The 18,417-nt window shown below is 39.1% G+C and overlaps 2 protein-coding genes across 3 annotated transcripts; both read right to left on the reverse strand.

Moving 5' to 3' along the window:
* Positions 1-1,903: 1,903 nt before the first annotated feature.
* On the reverse strand, positions 1,904-3,316 carry LOC144645313 (uncharacterized). Its single transcript, XM_078504844.1, has one exon. The coding sequence runs from the start codon at positions 3,314-3,316 to the stop codon at positions 1,904-1,906; it is 1,413 nt and encodes a 470-aa protein (XP_078360970.1).
* Positions 3,317-4,852: 1,536 nt separating this feature from the next.
* LOC144658433 (cyclin-Q-like) lies at positions 4,853-18,410 on the reverse strand. 2 transcript variants are annotated; one of them, XM_078518842.1, is made up of 7 exons: positions 18,178-18,316; positions 12,781-13,155; positions 12,289-12,386; positions 10,963-11,048; positions 10,077-10,209; positions 7,625-7,849; positions 4,853-5,317 (listed from the first exon to the last, which is right to left on the reverse strand). In XM_078518842.1, the coding sequence occupies exons 2-7, from the start codon at positions 12,791-12,793 to the stop codon at positions 5,225-5,227; spliced, it is 648 nt and encodes a 215-aa protein (XP_078374968.1). In that variant the 5' UTR covers positions 12,794-13,155; positions 18,178-18,316; the 3' UTR covers positions 4,853-5,224. The 2 variants fall into 2 exon arrangements, with proteins under 2 accessions (XP_078374968.1, XP_078374961.1); XM_078518835.1 differs by lacking the exon at positions 12,781-13,155 and having other exon boundaries at positions 18,178-18,410.
* Between the last annotated feature and the right edge of the window lie 7 nt (positions 18,411-18,417).

Consider the following 18,417-nt stretch of genomic DNA (forward strand, 5'->3'; position numbering starts at 1 on the left):
TGACTTCATAATCGTTATCTTTCTCCTCAGAACATTGCCCTATGGAACATGTGACGATATTCCCACTACTTGTTTCTACGGAACTTTTTAAAGGCACAATATATAGCATTAAACTTAGAAATACAGTAAATTTTCGGTGACATCTTGGCACCATTACTCTCATTATCATTTTTGACACTTCACTGGAATGACATGAACGCTGAACAGTTACAATTTAATTTATTCTATTTCGCACCTTTACTTTCAGTATAAATTAGTTTTTTTTCTCGTCACATACTTGATAATGGTGCCACTCACCAAAATGTTGTTCCGTTTATTCGGTAATCTTTATAGTTAACAATATATAGCAATGAAAAATGTCCATGATGCGCAAAGTATTTCTCGTTATTTTTTAGTGCGAGCAAATTGTAATTGTACCCAAAGGCCAAACCAGAAACGAGCGCCAATTTATCGGCCTCGTTGATTGCGTTTTGATATGTGACCAAGCGCAATGCAGGATTTCAAACAAGTGACATCTTGGATTTTCAGCGCGCACAAAGTAAACTGAAACATGTTAAATACTCTGCTTTTCAAGGCAAATTTTGTAAGAAAAAAGTTCACTCTAATCGACACGAAGCTCTCTTCAGCCTAATTTTACTGCAGTGACTTTTTATGCCACTCAATAGGTGAAGTAGCCTGGTGTAAGCAAGGCATGGAACTCGATCCCCGACACAATGCGAACGCTGAAGGCTTTGCGTTTAAGTCCGCTAGCGTTATTTGATGTAAAATTGTAAATAGTTTCTTAACTTTTTGTATTTTCTTTTTATTTGTTCTTGTTTTGTCCCTTTTGTTTTTTTCGGCATAATACCATATTTTTGCTAGGGGCCTTAACTAAATCAGTAACTGCAAGCATACTACTAAATCGTTCTTCCCCTTTGGCAGCACTTCTACCATTTAGGTATACTAGTATGTAACAATAGATCATCGCATTGGCCAATATCCGCTGACAATGAAGATTCCCAGCAGCTTTTCAGCATGTTAAAGCATAGTTAGTGGTTAAAGCTAAGCAATTCAACCGATTAATGGCAGAGATCTTTGAAAGATACCTGCCTACTATTTTCACCCGACGCGTGAAAAAAACAAAAAAAAAAAAAACAATAAATTGCCTGTCTTGTACCTTTTTCTTTTGTTGAGGCCATATCGCCCACTGGGAAAAGTATTCCCTTGAGAAATTAAAACAGTTCCTTGAGAGTTTACAAAAATTTACGAAATTTGGTAAGAGAGTGCACAGGCTTCCCAAGCTCAAAATTCGTCTTTTTGATGTGTTTTTGAGCCTTTCGGGCGGCCGACTCTACATACGTGGTGTATGCGACAGCTTGTGTATATAGAGAAATGTATGGGAAAATCACGGGTTCTCTAAAATCGGGTAAATAAATTTATATTTTGAAATAAAGTTTACCTACCTCAAATGTGTCGCTTACTTGTGTCTTGTGCCGAATTTGGAGTCATTCCGACGCCATTTAGCGAAGTTATTCGAAGTCGTTGTCTCTCCTACTAAAAAGAAGGAAAGGCAGACCACTCCATCGATCGCTGGCCAGAGCTCACTCCACAAATCGCTCTCCCCTCAAAAGGAAAAGTCCCGAATCGCAATAAAACCAACAGTTCCATAAAGCCCAATAAATTTCACTCCACATACGTGTGCTTCGGCGGTCGAAAGACTCATAAAGAACGAGAAATTTTGCTTTAAATGCGCCTATTCGGCTTTCCAGATTTGCTTGTGATCGACCTCGCGCCAACGGTCGTTACTCAATCACAAGTATCTGGTTTCATCCTCAACTCTGATTGGTCCATTAGAACCAATTGAGACTCATGCCGCTGAAGCTGGTCACATACTAGGCGGAGTTGAACTGGGTCTTGGACTAAATCAGGAATTTCGTAGTATGATGACACCTTTTTTTTTTAATTGTTCAGCTGGAAATGCAAATTCTTCGGTCGAATCCAGTATCACTGTGTTCAATCTGTCCGTTACTTTAAAGAAATCTTCGTTCATCTTCTTGTGCCGGCAGCATGACAGGTCTGACAAAGGTTGCCCGAGTTCCGTCGAACACATGTCAATTACCTCCTGTGGCTGCTTTAGGAGTTGGCTTGGTTTAAAGTTCAGCATCTGTATGTGACTGGCCGATCTGACGCGAGAGGACGCTACATAGATCAAGCCAGCCACAAATTCATTTGCACAATGCACAACAACTGAATCCAGTGTAAGACCCTGTGACTTATGACAAGTGATGGCATAAGCCACAACAATTGGATACTGGCAAACTGAGCCAATCTTTTGACCTCTTTCATCTGTGTTGTTCCAAGTTTGCTTTCCGATCTTCACAGTTCCCTCCTTCTCAAATCTCACTAGCGCATTTCCATTCTCATCCATTCCTACAAACACTCCCATTGTCCCATTCTTCAACGTGTCCGTCTTATTCCACACCAACATCACTTTCACACCTTCTTTCAGTAAGACAGTGTCCTCTCCTGGCCATTTCATATTTCGCGTCTCTCCTTCATGTTCCGCAATCAGCCTTATAGACTCTCCTGGTAGGTTACTGACAACTGCTCTGTTGTGGAGAATGGTTGGCGCTTTTCTAAAAAATATGTGAGTTGCCTTTTCATCAAGATGGGGCTCAAGTTCCCTTGAAAGGCTTGCGAAGTAATTCGCTGTTTCCGGCATGCATTCTCCAAGTCGAATTTGCTGTAATGCAATGGCAAATTCGACTTCGTCCGGTGATTGTCTCATCAATCGTACCAGTTGGATCCGATGTGAGACCGCAGCACTGAAAACAAACGAATTAAACATGAATGCTCCATCATCAAATCTGCTTGGCACAGGCCTTAGTTGCAGGAATTCACCCACTAACACTAGCTGTTTTCCACCAAACGGGTTCAGGTTGCCATCGCCTGCTATGTTGTGGTGCAATGTGTTCACAAGTTCAAGAATTCTTGAGCTGGACATGCTCGCCTCGTCCCAAACTATCACATCAACTTCTCGAATCCTTCGTACAAGGCTGGCAGTGGCCATTGACCTCTCCAGAACCAGTTTGGCTGGCATATCTGCCGTCCCAAGACCGTAAAATGAATGTACAGTCGACGCCAATCCACTGCCGTAGACCGTGCAGGCAATCCCGCTCGAACACACCACGGCGACTTTGAGATTTCGGGATTCACAGCCCTTTAAAATGCTTGTTACTAGCCTTGACTTTCCAACGCCGGCCTGGCCAGTTATTAAAAGGTTGTGACCCGCCAAAACAAACTGCAATGCTTCTTCTTGCTCTGCGTTGAGGGCCATTTCGACGAAGATAGCTGCTGCCAAAGGATATCCAAAAGTCGCAGGAAATTTTGCTCGATCGCCGGACTGCGTCGATCAAAAACTACATTTTGTATGATTGCGGCTTCAGCCCATTTTGGATTCAAATGCGTGCAGAGAACTAATACGATGGAGCGAACTTATTGTGATAATTCAAGGAAATTTTTCGAATAAAGTAGAGTGAAACTTTTGAATGTTCGCGAATATCTTGCTTTATTATGCACGTGGAGGTGTCAGATTTATCTTTACGCGGCTTTTCCCTGACATATGTAAACATGGCTGTGATTGGCTCTAGCGAACAATACAGCTTTCAGAAACATCCCTTGGGAGCCCTAGCGTGAAACTTGATTCGTGACAAAATGTACTTTTCCCTCCGGTGGAAGGTCGTGTTGTCAGCGCGTGACTTGGTTCTAATGGACCAATCAGAGTTGAGGATGAAACCAGATACTTGTGATTGAGTAACGACCGTTGGCGCGAGGTCGATCACAAGCAAATCTGGAAAGCCGAATAGGCGCATTTAAAGCAAAATTTCTCATTCTTTATGAGTCTTTCGACCGCCGAAGCACACGTATGTGGAGTGAAATTTATTGGGCTTTATGGAACTGTTGGTTTTATTGCGATTCGGGACTTTTCCTTTTGAGGGGAGAGCGATTTGTGGAGTGAGCTCTGGCCAGCGATCGATGGAGTGGTCTGCCTTTCCTTCTTTTTAGTAGGAGAGACAACGACTTCGAATAACTTCGCTAAATGGCGTCGGAATGACTCCAAATTCGGCACAAGACACAAGTAAGCGACACATTTGAGGTAGGTAAACTTTATTTCAAAATATAAATTTATTTACCCGATTTTAGAGAACCCGTGATTTTCCCATACATTTCTCTATATACACAAGCTGTCGCATACACCACGTATGTAGAGTCGGCCGCCCGAAAGGCTCAAAAACACATCAAAAAGACGAATTTTGAGCTTGGGAAGCCTGTGGAGAGTGTCGTCCTTGCAGTTAGTCTTAACTGGTACTGTTTTTCTTTTTTTTTTCCCATGTTCCCTTTTTTCCCTACTTTTCTAAATTAAATTATCACTTATACATACTTAGTTACATTGTACTTATTTATTTTTATTTTATTTTATTTCATTTTGTCTGCATGGTACTTAATTACTTAGTAATTGTCTTATTTTACTTCTGTCTTCTTTTATGTACAACCTTGTCAAAGCAATTAAATTTTTTTTTTTAACTACTCAGCTCGTTTAGTTTATTTCTACTCTGAGTAGTTTTTTTGCCTATTTTAGTTAATTTATTTTATGCTGTAATTTATCTTCTATTTAATTTGGCAAAATAAAATGGTTGTTGTTGTTGTTTAGTCGTAAAAAGTCCAAACGAGCCTTGGATTCTGGATTCCAACGACTGGATTCCAGATTCCATTCCTGTGGATTCCGAATTTCGAATGCGACATTGGTGTATCATTGACTGCGAACAGTCTTAAAGCGAGCGAGATCAATTCATATGTAACGTGACCCGAAACAAGAGGTTCAGGATTTTTATTATTATTTATTACTCTTAACATTTACAGCAAACTATATTTACAAGAAATTATATTGATAATACACTACCTACATAATTATACTTTATACAATGAATTGCTTAAAAGGGTGAAAGGCATATGTTCCATATGGATTAACAGTACTTGCATGACTTCAGCTGCGTGATAGTAATATTAGCAGTACGGCAGGATCCCTCGAACAGAAAGTCATTTCCCTGGTCATATTCTCTTCAGTCATTTACCGTAAATATATCCCCTTTACTTCAAACTCCCCTCTTTCTCGAACAACTATTCTTTCTCCTTGGGAGTTTGAGATCGTGGCCGTGTTCTTCAGTATTACTGAGTTTTGAACTTTTTATTCCCCTATTACATTTTCAAATGAATATAAGTCAATCATATTGCGAATTATTGTTTGTATTTCATCCTCTGTGCTCCCTGGACATATGGCCTGGAAAGACAAAGGTCAACACATGTCACCAGTATGAACTGTGTGGCACTGCACTTCACTAGGCTTGCCCTTCTTTACTATAATTTTTGCACCTTTTTGTATACAAAACAGAAATTTACACTGTCACATCACTGAAAAAGTGACAGAACGTGATACAAGAAAACTAACCACTTGTTTGCACACCTTCCCTCTATGTAGATTCAAAGCGTGATTTAGCCCCTTTCTCTTTCAATATCAGATGAGATGGGTGAAAGCAAAGAACAGCTTTGGGAAAAACCTTTTGGAAAACTGTCGGCCGACAGACGACTCCAGCTCTGCTGTGGCTGAATGAGGAATGACTTACTTTAGCTTCTGGGGCGCTTATAAGGAGGATACAAATGAGCAGTGTGACACGTCAGTTCCCTATTATTGTTTTACTACGAAAGCCGAGGAGGGACATCAGATTTCAGACTTCGGACTTCGGACTTCTTTCGGACTTCAGACTTCGGACTTCGGACTTCTTTCGGCGTGTTAACATGGTGGAAGGGTGCCCCGGTTAACCGAGTTACCCGGCTAGAAGGGATGAAACATAACCCACCTTTACATGCAGAATTCACAGTACTTCTACCCGAGTTGAGACAGCGTCATTGACGCGTGTTACAGCGTGGGAAAACCATGTAGCTCCAAATGATTGAAGAAAAATAAGACTTTTTACTGAAGAATCAAGGCTAGCCGTCATCAAAACTATTTTACTTTGATGTGCAAGCTCTTAGAAATTTACTGCGTCCATTTTTTGTTGCTCAAAGAAGTATCTTCCAGCCTACAGATAAAACTAGTTTGATCTAATTTTGGTCAAATAGCACTGTTTAAATTTGGATCCAGAATTTATACATTTTATGTCATTAACTACAAATTTAATTTAAAAACACGTGCGAAGACTTATCCCGGCAAGCCGGGATAGCCAGGCAAAAAGCTATCCCGCCTAAAAGGGTGTCCTGGGCAAGTAGACCGAGTGCTCCGCGACAAGGCGGGTTTCCCGTATAGTATGTAATGCTCCAGTGCGTTTTCTAAAGAAACGTATGAAAAGTTGGCTCGCCCATGGTAGCTCGGTTAGCCAGGTAACTCGGTTAGCCGGGCACTTGCCTTCCATATAAACAGGCCCTTACTCTTGACGTCTCCCGACGTCGGACATTGGACTTCGGACTCATCGATTCGAGACTTATACGTTTTCACGCAACACTAGTAAAATTACACAACAGTACTGACGTCACATAACATAACTTAATAGTCACAATAGAACTTTTCAAAAGAACTGAACTATAGCACTGTACATGTAGGAAAGAAATCCGACAACCGTGAGGTGATTATTTTGTGATTAAATATTAATTAGAGATTGTGTGACAAAGGCACGCAATGACACTTGTTACACGATTGGATAGATTTCATGACATAAGATTGCACAATTTGTAAACAAAGTCCTTTAGAGTTTTTTGATACTGCATGAGTTAATGTAACTGCATTTTTTATTAAATTAAGCTAGATATATCATGAAAAAGAATGTGCGATTTTGCAATTATAACCTAATTTAAGTACATTGCAATATTGTAAGCTTTGGAATTTACTGGACACGTGATTTATGGAAGATAACTACTTTAGGAAAAGAAAAAACTCAATTATGTTTAGAATATATTTTGAATTTTTATGTCTTTTTAAGTCTAAATCACTACGACTGGCAAAATGTTCTTTGAACTATTTAGTCCTGTTATGTGCCGTCAGAACTGTTGCGTAATTTTACTAGTGTTGCGTAAAAAAGTGTTCGACTGAATCGACTGAATCCGAAGTCCATGTCCGACGTCGGGAGACAAGTCTGAAGTCTGAAGTCTGAAGTCCGAAGTCCGAAGTCCGAAGTCTGAAGTAAAAAGTTTGAAGTCTGAAATCTGATGTCCCTCCTCGGCTTTCGTAGTTTTACATTTTGACACAGTAGTAAAATATTAACCTTAAACTGAAATTAAATAGAGGCTGTGCGTAGTTGCAAAATTTATCTTCGAGTGCGCAAACGAGTGAAATATTTTTCGACACGAGAAGAGTAATTTTGTATTTCTAAGCAGCCATGTAATGTTCTATTTATTAAATAAACATCAGTGAAATACCAGATCATTTCACTTTCTCTGTGAAAGGCACGATTTATTATGTAACCGTAACAACGGTGATCTTCTCAGAGATATGAAGTAAAATATAAAAAAAGATATGAAGTTTTCAGTTCGTGCGAAAGCTCACCTGGTACTTCATTGGTGTTTATTTAATAAATTTGAATACTTAAACACCAACCTTCCACCAAGAAAGTTGAGCCCCCTGAGATGGAACTTTAATCCCGAGGCACATCAGTGAAAAATATATCATTGCTACTGCAATAACAGCTGGCTTGTACTGCAAGCATAATGTGGTGTGAAAACTATCCTGCAACAAACTCCAACTAAGTTGACTGACAGAACTTGTGCTCCATGATTCCTTATCAAGCCAATCTTCAAGACAATTGAGGTAGTGCAGAAGATACTAAAATAAAGCAAGGAAAGAAAGTACAGTCACGAACTTATCAATGATAAATTAAAATTACTGCCAAAACTACTTGTAAATCCTGCTAGTGAATACAAGCTCTTTGAGCGGGCCTGTTCTGATACTTGCTGTCTTGCTAGCTTGAAGTTCAACGCCAAAAGTTATCATTTTTGTACTTTTCAGCCAAAAATCAAGAAAAATTACCTTATTATAGGAAATTAACGCTTGTGTTTATTAAGGTATTTGAAATTAACGTGACTTAAATTAACGCGAATTAAAGGAAAAATTACTTCCCAATAAAGGAAATTAACGCACAAGAGGGGATAACATTTCAAAATGAAGGAAAATAATGCGACGAACACAAAAGAAAAAAAGAACTTGTTGAGACAACAGAAACAAGTTTACTTTAAAACAAAGGAATCTGACCGCCTCGAGCGTTCTTCAGTTTTAGAGATCCGGCAAATTTCCACCCTGCTGAAATTATGCCTTTTCCTAAGAGTCAAGATGTCTGGACTGTATCGAGAAATTGGAGCCAAAATACCGTAAAATTCCGGTTATAAGCCCCCCCGCTTATAAGCCCCCCGGTTATAAGCCCATCTACCTGGAAACAAAAAAATACATCCGATTATAAGCCCCCCCCCCCCTCTACCGGATGACAGCGGACTGAACAGGGCTAAATGTTGCTTTATTATGCGTTTTTAACTTAAAAACGTATTTCGATCACTACTCCCGAGGCTCGTTTGAAACGTTTTTTTCATTCCGCTTATAAGCCCTCCCGGATATAAGCCCCTCCGCTTATAAGCCCACCCAAAAACCCTTACGAAGTTGTATAAGCCCAGGGCTTATAACCGGAATTCTACGGTAATGGAAAATAATTAAGATCATGGAAATTAACGCTCCACTTAATTAATGGCACGGAATTTAACGTTAACAAAAATTAACGCGACTTAAATTAAAAAAAATTCGCGATAATTTCATTAAGAGTTAATTTCCTGTAATAAGTATGCCTTTAAAAAACAACCTGTGGTCATTTACTTTCAGCGGAAATAGAAAACAGTGGGTGGACCAATCAGATTCCTGGATTTCCAACACCACACTTCAACAGAGCACGTAATGCCTTGTTGGCTAGCTACCATCTCATATCCGACGCGCACAAGTGGAATAAATTATTGTTAAATACACCATGGTCGCTCAATAGAAATTAGATAGGGCCAGCATGTGGGCTATGTTATAATCAAGATTATGTCATAATGTCATAGGCTTGAACTGAAAATAACTACAAAATACTAGAATTAATATGGTAAATCATGCTTGTAACATTACTCCTATTGCCTGGGCACACAGGCTTATGAACTCAAGTTAAGCTGCACTTTCGGAAAGCTACTTGCATTTTTCTTGCGTTGGCTGAAGACTCACCTGTCCCAGAGAGAGGTTCCTTGCTACTAGGTATTTGAATTCTTTTGTTTAACCCCATGCACGTGGGCATGGCCGATTCTTTCGCTCCTCAGTAAATCTTCTTCAGTGTTTGCCTAAATAGTTGGCAAAAAGTTTTGTCTTAATGCCAGCTATATACTCGCTGATACAGGTATGGCATTAGCTTTTATCATGAATCTTCTTTTTTGCGGGCTACCCTGTTTATATCGGTGCTGTGTTAATCACATTTGATCGTTTTATGCAGCTGGCATAAACGCAAAAGTTTTTGACAACTATTTTAATTGGCAAACACTGAATAAGATGTACTAGTTTTAGTTTTAACAAAGACACTTGCATGATTTAAAAAAAATTTGAAAGATTTTGAATACTTTTGATTAGTTTTTATTAAGCTTTTAGCTTATAAGTATACATGTATAATCAAATCAAGTTTTTAACTTGTATACATACTAGTTATGCAACGCTTTCGAGTGGTATACTATGGAATATCCCACGAGTCACTTGTATTTTCTCGGTATACACACGAGCCTTTAGGCGAGTGTGTATGCCAAGAAAATACAAGTGACAAGTGGTATATTCCATAGTATACCACGAGAAAGTGTTGTGTAACTATTTTATACCATGCCATAGAAAATACGCTTACTAAATTTCGTCAAGAATACAGTCGCAGCGCACTATGGGAAGGTTGGGTTGAATACCGTCGAATATACAACGGCTTTCCTGTATTCTGATTGGCTGTATTTTTCATGGCATGGTATAAATACCTGCATATAGCAACTGAATCAGAGAATATTACCTTGTGTGGATTGTTGAAAGTGACATGAAACTGAAGACTTCGTAACATCATCAGCTCACAGTTGACCACACTGTCATGTAGTTGCCAGTACAAGGATCCCACTTCCAAAGGTGCTCTGTCTTTATGTAATATCCTGAGGGATGAGTGATAATGAACTATAATGCAGCACCATTATGCCCAGGGGGGACTCCGGGATCCAAGTGAGGGGAGGGAGATTGGGGGAACGATTCCGGGATATTTGGGTAGGAGAATTTGGTAGGTATTTTGGGTGACTGATAAATAGGGGATTTTTGGGTAAAAATCAATTAAGTGCCTGGCGCGGCCTGGAGGGGAGACTAGGGATTTGGGCGTTTGGTCCAGGGATTTGGGTAATGTCGGGAGACTTAGGGATTTTGGGTCCTGAGTTTTGCCTCCATTCGATCATCCCCGTCACTTTGATCCCGGAGTACCCCCCTGGGCCATTATGTTGCATTTGAAGGTAACAAAAAAGCTTGTTTTAAAAAACGGCCTGCCTGCCGCAAGAATGGACTTTCAAACATTACTGTTAATAGCCATGGGAACCTCACATTACATTCATTTTTTTATCATTCTTGTCCCAGGCTATCAATGTTTTTCCGGATTGAGCAAGCTAGCTCCATGGCCTTATATGGTTTAAAGCAAAAAATGGGAATTTTGAGAATTACATTAACTGCAACAGATTGTTCAACAAGTATGTTCCACCCAAAATCTCTTATAGACTACCGGCAAGCTTGCTTGAGACCGTACTTGGAGAATATCAGCCCTTGAATGGACCTCACTGTGCGTGGTCCTTACTGTCAAATCCTTGGGATCATACTCCTAGTACAGCTGTTGCACTACAATAAGATGTATATATTATCATGATTACCTGTATGATACATTTATCACATCACGTAGCTTGCAAGGAGATTCCTCAGTTTTAGATGCAAGATACAAAGCAGCACTACCTACAAGCTAAAACGGGATGATTATACATTGGCATGTTTTAAAGTAATTGATTAAAATCAATAATAAAAATTTTTATTATTGTCTCTACACAAAACTGAATACACGTTAACCAAGCCATGCATTTCTCACATATGCATATTAAGTTTGTATTTTGTATTCCTTCACTTCCTGTTACAACACTTTATGACTATACAATAAAAAAAAAAAAAAAAAAAAAAAAAATATGTGTTTATAGTGGTCATGCACTTAGCTTCATATCTCAACGAGATAGCTAGTTTACAGGCATGCCACTGAAACCGAGGAAACAAATAATTTATAAATGAACATAACAGGGTTAAAAATCCCAACTGGCAGGAGGCAGACCAGTTGGTATATGAAATGGAATATGTAAACCCAGAACGAATTTCGTTCCGAGATGAATGGGAAGAAATGGGAAGGGCAAAATATATAAAATATTTTATTTGCCCTTTCAATTAACTTACAATTTTTAAGGTAAGAAAAAAACAGTATGAGCGAGGAAATGAGGAACTATGCATGAAAATAGACTGAGGGTAATTACACTATACTATATTTCAAGGTTGTCACCTTGGGAAAGCAGGGACAATTACCAAAGAGCAAATTAGTAGGTAAAGTTTTTATGGCATTGGTGACCAATATGGCCACAGCTTGATATAATGAATTATTGAAACCCTGCTTGACATAGGATCCTGTAGGATCTTATTTATGGAATTCCTTTGCATCCTAAATAGGAATGAGATCTTACTTACATGTAAGATCATATAGGCAATTGTAAAGGCTCCTGTAAAAAATCTTATAGAAATATGAAGGATGCTGTGTAAGTCTAAGATCATAGTCAAGATCTTGACTAAGATCTCTAAGGATCCTTTAGGAACTTACAGGATCCTATGCAGGATGGCAGCGAGGTTCTACAGGATCATACGGGATCTTATAGGATGTTGAGTAGGATCTTACACATAGGAACTCAACTGTATAGGATCTTACACAGAATCCTTTAAATAACTTTTTTTTACCAGGAAAGTACCAGTTTCAATATAATTAGACATTAACTTTAAGTTAAATAACTGGGCCCAGTTGTTCAAAGGGTGGATAACACTATCCACCCAATAAATCACTATCTTGTAGATAAGTGCTGACAAAACAAACTTTGCTATCCACTGGAGAGTGATTTAACTGGTGGATAGCATTTATCCACCCTTTGAACAACTGCGGACTGGAACGGACTTACAGTTGCACTGTAGTCAGTTTGAAGGTACTGCTTGTAGAGGCGATGATACAGAACACATGCACAAGCACAAGTCACTGGTGGTAGCCTTAATCTATGACCTGAAAATAAAAATCACTTGACTTTTGAGAAAATCAACCAAGATATTAGTTTCTAAAGGAGCCCTTGTGCTCTGTTGGTTTGCAAGCCAACTACTTATCCTAGTGACCTAGCTTCCAGTGAAAAGGGGAAAGACAACAAGTTGAAACCTCCCTGAATATGCTCCAAAAAAATCAACTGCCACATTCAAACTGGGCATGGGCAGCCCTAAAACATGGACTCCTGTAATCTGGAAAATTGGAGTCTGGAATCTAGAATCTAGAATTCAAAGAAACACTTAAGTTATTAAGACTAAAAATTAGCACATGCTAAGCATGTTCGAATACACCATCCAATTTTTAATTTCTTAGTAGTGAGTGGAAGGGGTCTTCTGCCATTAACTGTGTTGGAATTCACCATTGAGTGCCATGGCTCTAAGAACAGTCTCTTGTCTTGGTGAAACTTGTGACTCCTCGTTTAAGGATCATGGCATTTCTTGGGTGGATGTCATGCTTGGTTGCTTCCATGTGTTGTTTGATCACTGACTCTCCATTACAAGTGCGGCCCAGATTGTGTTCGGCTCTGCATGAGTTCCAGGAGCACCTACTTTCTCCAATGTAATTGAATGGGCAGTTGTTGCATTGGACCTTGTAAAGGATTCCTTATCTTTGGTGGTCTTTTGGCCAATCCTTTGGCTTCTTGAAAATCTGGCAGAGTTTGGCATGGGTTGAAAGCCGTGGGAATGTTGAACTTTCAAAGCACATGACCAACCCTGTCTGAGGCACTGCAAACCTGTGGTATAATGGCAACGTTTACAGGTCCTCCTTGCATGCATCCAGGCAGGCCTGTAGGGAGGGGGGTGCGATGGGTGTGTCCGCACCCTCCCATAAGCCTTGGAAGTCCGCTCATTGTGATAAAAAATATTAAAATAAATAAATAAAGGGAAATGGTATTTCTATACCTCGACTATTTACTTGGGTTGAAGGTCCACCATTTGTAGATTCGTGTGGTATATTTTGGACCAAATTGTGTGATTCTAGATTAATTTCAACAATGCATTCCACTAATTCCATTAATATTCCACGGCGCTACCGAAAGAGAGGAGACTGGGTACTTATTGGGCTCGGAAGCACCCAAGAAAGTTGAAGCTTGCCACAGTCTAAAAGATCAACAAACCGACTCTGGCTGATTTATGTAATTACCATATAACACTGAAATGAATAAACCTCTCTTTTTCCTGTTTTCCTTCTATGTACTGCCGTCATTGTTAGCTAAATAAATAATTTATCGTAAATTACGTTTTCAAGGTTCTGTTTCGAAAAATATGATTTGAATTTAAAAACGTACCAGAATTATTGTCCTAGTTACCTTTACTATTACCTGCCTTTTTCCTAAGAAACTGTCTTCAAAACGCACGAAATGCTTTCTCAGATAACCTATTTTTTCAAAACTTCCTGGGGGAAGATACCCCCAGACCCCCCTACTTGATCGCATACCTCAACTGACCACTTTGCATGAACATATTTTGCATAGGTGCTAGGAGAGTAAACCCCAATAAAATATATATTTTTTATCGTTAGTGTCTGATGAGGTTATATCATAAAAGTTGTGTGCCTTTTTTTAGTACATGTACATCTAAATCAGCAACTACTGCTGGGGCTCCTTCATGTGGCTCTATGGAACATAATTTCTTATTTAGGCTAGTCTGCAAGCAGGCTCACCTTTGGGTCACAAACCGACTTGAACAAATTGGTGAGATATCTTGTTTATTAAAAACGTTATATGTTACAGTCATATAACTGAATTACATACAATATAAAAAAATAATTACAATAAAAATTGCTTAATTTCATTTTAGAATTAATTACAAATATTATGTTAAAAGACTATTTACATTGCATGGCTAATGATAAAACGTTTCACGTTCAGAGCTCATTGCAACAAGCTGGAATGTCAAAACATCTCTTATTTCTCAGACGCTCAAGCATGACAACTGGCCATGGGAGGTAGTGAAGACTGCTAGTTGTTTAAAGTCTGCTAGTTGCCATCACATATGTTTTAAACTCGACACTTTTCCCTTTTCAGTTTACAGTGCAACAAGAAACAGATTTTTGAAAACTCAGGCTTGTGGTCCAAGTTCCTGGTGCACCTGTAGGTTTCTGCCCTGTACAGGAGCCTGGTTTGAGGTTGCTGTTGAATAGTCACAGTTTTGTGCAGCAGCTGAGATTCTTATTCCTCCAATCTGCTCTCAGAGTGGCAAAGGTTTGATGTGCTTTGTTGGTCCTAGCCTTTATGTCTTTATCTAAATTTTCACCTGTCTTTATTGCTCACAATATAATACTGCCCAGCAGGTAACTGAAGCAATCAACATTCTCTATGGCCGGGCCGTGGATGGTGATGGGAGCTTCCTAGCTTGTATTTACTTGTTGGCTCTTTAATTGGTCTTTGTGACATTGATCTCTAAACCTGTCACCCTGGCAACATCACAGAGTCTCTCAGTCTTGACCTGTATATGCGGGATTGCCCCTCAAATGTGTGACAGTAGGCTCGCATTTTTGGTGAAAAAAAGATAATCATAGCTTTCTAAAATTAATCTCAACTGGTTCAGAATTCTTGTTTCAAAAGGTGAAGTCTAAAATCATATTTATTTTTATTCTGCACTTTATTTTGACAGCAACAAACTCCCTGCCAATTATGTAACTTTCCTACTGTTTTGTACTTGAAGAACTTATTTTCTTTGATATCTGAATTTTAGATTTTGGATAATTTTTCAGATTTCTATGTTTTAGGGTTGCAGCCTCCAAACTGCATATTTATTCATTGCAACATGATAAAGTGTGTTCTTGAAATTCTTTATATGTACAAATGTGTCATCGCACTCTTCTCGGCATACCGGTAATTTAAACTCTATGATGGCAGTAAATTAATAGAGCATTTTATTTGATGTCACAACAGCCATATTGATGTTTCAAAACAAAGAAAAGGCGGCCATGTTGGAACTGTACCAAGCCATTCCTCAGGGAATTAAATTCTTTTTAGCAAAGATAATCTTTTGTTTTAGTAAACCAATATGGCCGCTGGTCACATGAGTTAAAACACTCTATAGCTGAATGCTGTGATCTGTTGAGACAAACCAATTGCACACTTTTTGGAAATGTCTTGACTTAAGGTTACTGTCAATGAAAATCAAAATTTCGTTTTTTTGCTCTTTAGTTACATGTAAAGCGGCATTTAAATTTAATTTGTCGAAAAATAATTAAAAATCTAAGACTTGAAAAGAACAAGATATATTTCAAAGAGTGTTTAAGGGAACTGGTAATGGATAGGAAAAGGTGTCAAAATCCCACAATCTCCAACAGAGTGTTGACGTTGAATTTTTCACGGTGCCTTAGCACGTTTCACTTTTGCATGGACGCTCGCCTCGAGATTTCTGACAAAGAAATCTCCATCATATTTACAAAAGGGATTTCTGTTAATTTTGTTTAATTCAACAACAGGGAAAACAGCATACAGAATATGTGTTGACAAGAAAATATTTAGTACCGCATGTTTAGGATCAGTTCCAGCATCATTCACAACAGTATTTTCATTTTTCCCTCGACCGCTCTGCTTGCCTTTCCGTCTGTTTGCCGGTGAATTTTTTTGCCTTAGCCTTTATTTTCCCCACTGAAAAGCCTTTTCCCTTGTGAGGTGGCGAAATAACCTTTCCTGGGAATTTTATAAACTTCTTTGTCACAAGACTCTCTGAAGGGTTTTTAAATGTTGCATTTAATTGGTTGGTGGCATGACCGCATTGACACTCGCCTATTTAAAGTGCGAAAACTGTGAATTTCTTTGGAGGCCGAAAACTTGAGGTTTGTTTTTGCGCGAGTTACCTCAGTTCAAATGAATTAATAGGGTATGTAGATTTATCGGATTTTAATGAAACTTGGTCAGAATGTTCATGAGATATCAACGCATCAAAGTGTGTGAGGCTTAAATGAAATTTGAAATACTTTTCTTGTGGTGTCCCGGCACGTGTTAACAACAGAAAAATTCTCTGTTGTTCAACTTCAAAGTGGATTTTCTCAGGAACCAATGAAAATATCGAAAAAGCCTCACACACTTTGTTAACACATGATCATCACCTCCTGAGTGATAATAGATATAGTACAGTTTGTTTAGATTTCAGTGGTAACACAAAGGCTGGTAATTCAGTGAAACAAACACCATCACTTTTTTGTTTAAAGGCTTGCACATGCTTTCTAAAGCAAAATCGGTAAAAAAGATTTTTATTTTCGCAATCTACATTTTATAAGCTCTACAGTGATATATAGTTTTCTGTGGTTTCTATTTATTGAATGCATGTAGAAACATTTTTCCCGGAAGTTACCCTATTTTGTTGACAGTAATGGAAAACCTTAAAGCAGGTAAAAAATATTTTATCCCCTTCTGCCTGCTCAATGTTTTTTTTTTTTTCATGGGGTTTGCAATTCACCTGCAACATGACAAGATTGAAATGTGGAAGGGGGGGGGGGGATGAGCTAAGTACCTTGCCTAGTTCCTGTACAGCATTTTTCCCAGGCCTTCACAGTAAAGTATGACGTCACTACTCGTTTCGGTGACGTATCCTGGACTTTTTCGCTTGGACCACCTGACCCGACACGAGTTGACCGCGACGAAAATAGAGGCCTGGGAACTAGGTAACTATTAATAAAAGTACCCAAATTAGTGGAAACTTTTTCTTTCCATAAACATCTTTTGACGTCATGCTAAACAAACAAGACATATCAAAATCCACCAATCAAAGCCCACTAGGCAAGGGTCTTGGCCAGTCATTATAAATTATCAATCAACGAATTACACCCGCTTTCAGTGTTACGTGCATACAGGCTTTCTGTCTACATCCATCTTTCAACATGCTTAACATGGATTGAAATCCGCCAATCACAGTTCACGAGCATGACCTTCTGACCGTGTGGGCTCATTTGCATGAAACCAACAACGGTATACATCGGTTTTGATTGGCTCATTTCAAACAGCATGTTGAAAGACGCTGTTGAAAGATGATGTCGAAAGATGGATATAAAAAAATAGCTATGCACGTAACACTGAAAGCGGGTGTAATCATTAACATTTTCCAATGACAATCTTGTAGCAAGTGAAAAGGGAACTCACATCTTTTTTGTTTAAGCCCGGGGGGGGGGGGGGCACTTCCTATAAATGGGCTAATGGGGATGTGCCGCTGGATGGGGTCGCATTTTCACGACTGGACTGACTAGAATGGGGTCGCCATTTCAAGCATTTTTTATAGGGTGACTAGAATGGGGTCACACTTTTCCGGGATTTTGAGAGTACGAAAATTCTGGCAAGTTGTGATTTATGAACGGAAATTTTCCCTGAAAAAAATGTTACCGTATTTATTGCTGTTGTTCAATATTTGACAAACAGCTCCCAGAAAGTGACTAAGTTGGGGTCGTAAAAATTAAATTTGCTCAAAAGTGACTAAGATGGGGTCTATAATTGGCCATAGAATATGACTATAATGGGGTAGGGGTTCTGAGAGGCCAGCGGCACATACCCAACAAAAATTTACCCAAGTACCCCCCCCCCCCCCCCCGTGTTTAAGTCCGTATTGATTTTCATTCAATAGCATTGTTATCGTCATAAGTCAGTTAGTTACTAACTATGTTATCGATTATCATTTTATCGATTGCCTGGTCAACAAAATATGCCTGGGGGATTGGAATGATTGACAGAGCCATTATGCTAAACCACTAAGTTAAGCAAATGCTCCAATTATTGGAAGAATGATGCATTATTTTATGACTGTACCTGCGTCCATGATAAATTTTGTGATCCTAAAATGCTCTTTAAAGGACGGCCATGGCGCTCCTGTTGCTCGGCTGGCATTCAAAGCCATATTGCTACGCCTGGAATCCACACCTTTTTCTTATTTCCACAAAACCATTAACTTTCTGTGGGTTCTGTAAGAGACACCCCTCGCCTCAAGCAGTCCCTTACTGTCCCTTACAAAAATCGTCCGCATCCCTGCACTCCATTAATGAGCCGTCA

The sequence above is a fragment of the Oculina patagonica genome, chromosome 1 (assembly GCF_052425735.1).
Source record: "Oculina patagonica isolate OP01 chromosome 1, crgOcupat, whole genome shotgun sequence".
Lineage (NCBI taxonomy): Eukaryota > Metazoa > Cnidaria > Anthozoa > Scleractinia > Oculinidae > Oculina > Oculina patagonica.

Bases quoted from the DNA above. Each gene is read 5' to 3' on its own strand.
- LOC144658433 (XM_078518835.1), bottom strand. From the start codon at position 18,265: ATGGCTTTGAATGCCAGCCGAGCAACAGGAGCGCCATGGCCGTCCTTT. The intron at 11,049-12,288 runs GTAAGTCCGTTC...ATCCCGTTTTAG, and splicing joins AAACTGACTACAGTGCAACT to CTTGTAGGTAGTGCTGCTTT. The intron at 7,850-10,076 runs GTAATATTCTCT...GCTTTATTTTAG, and splicing joins CTTTCAACAATCCACACAAG to TATCTTCTGCACTACCTCAA.
- LOC144645313 (XM_078504844.1), bottom strand. From the start codon at position 3,316: ATGGCCCTCAACGCAGAGCAAGAAGAAGCATTGCAGTTTGTTTTGGCG.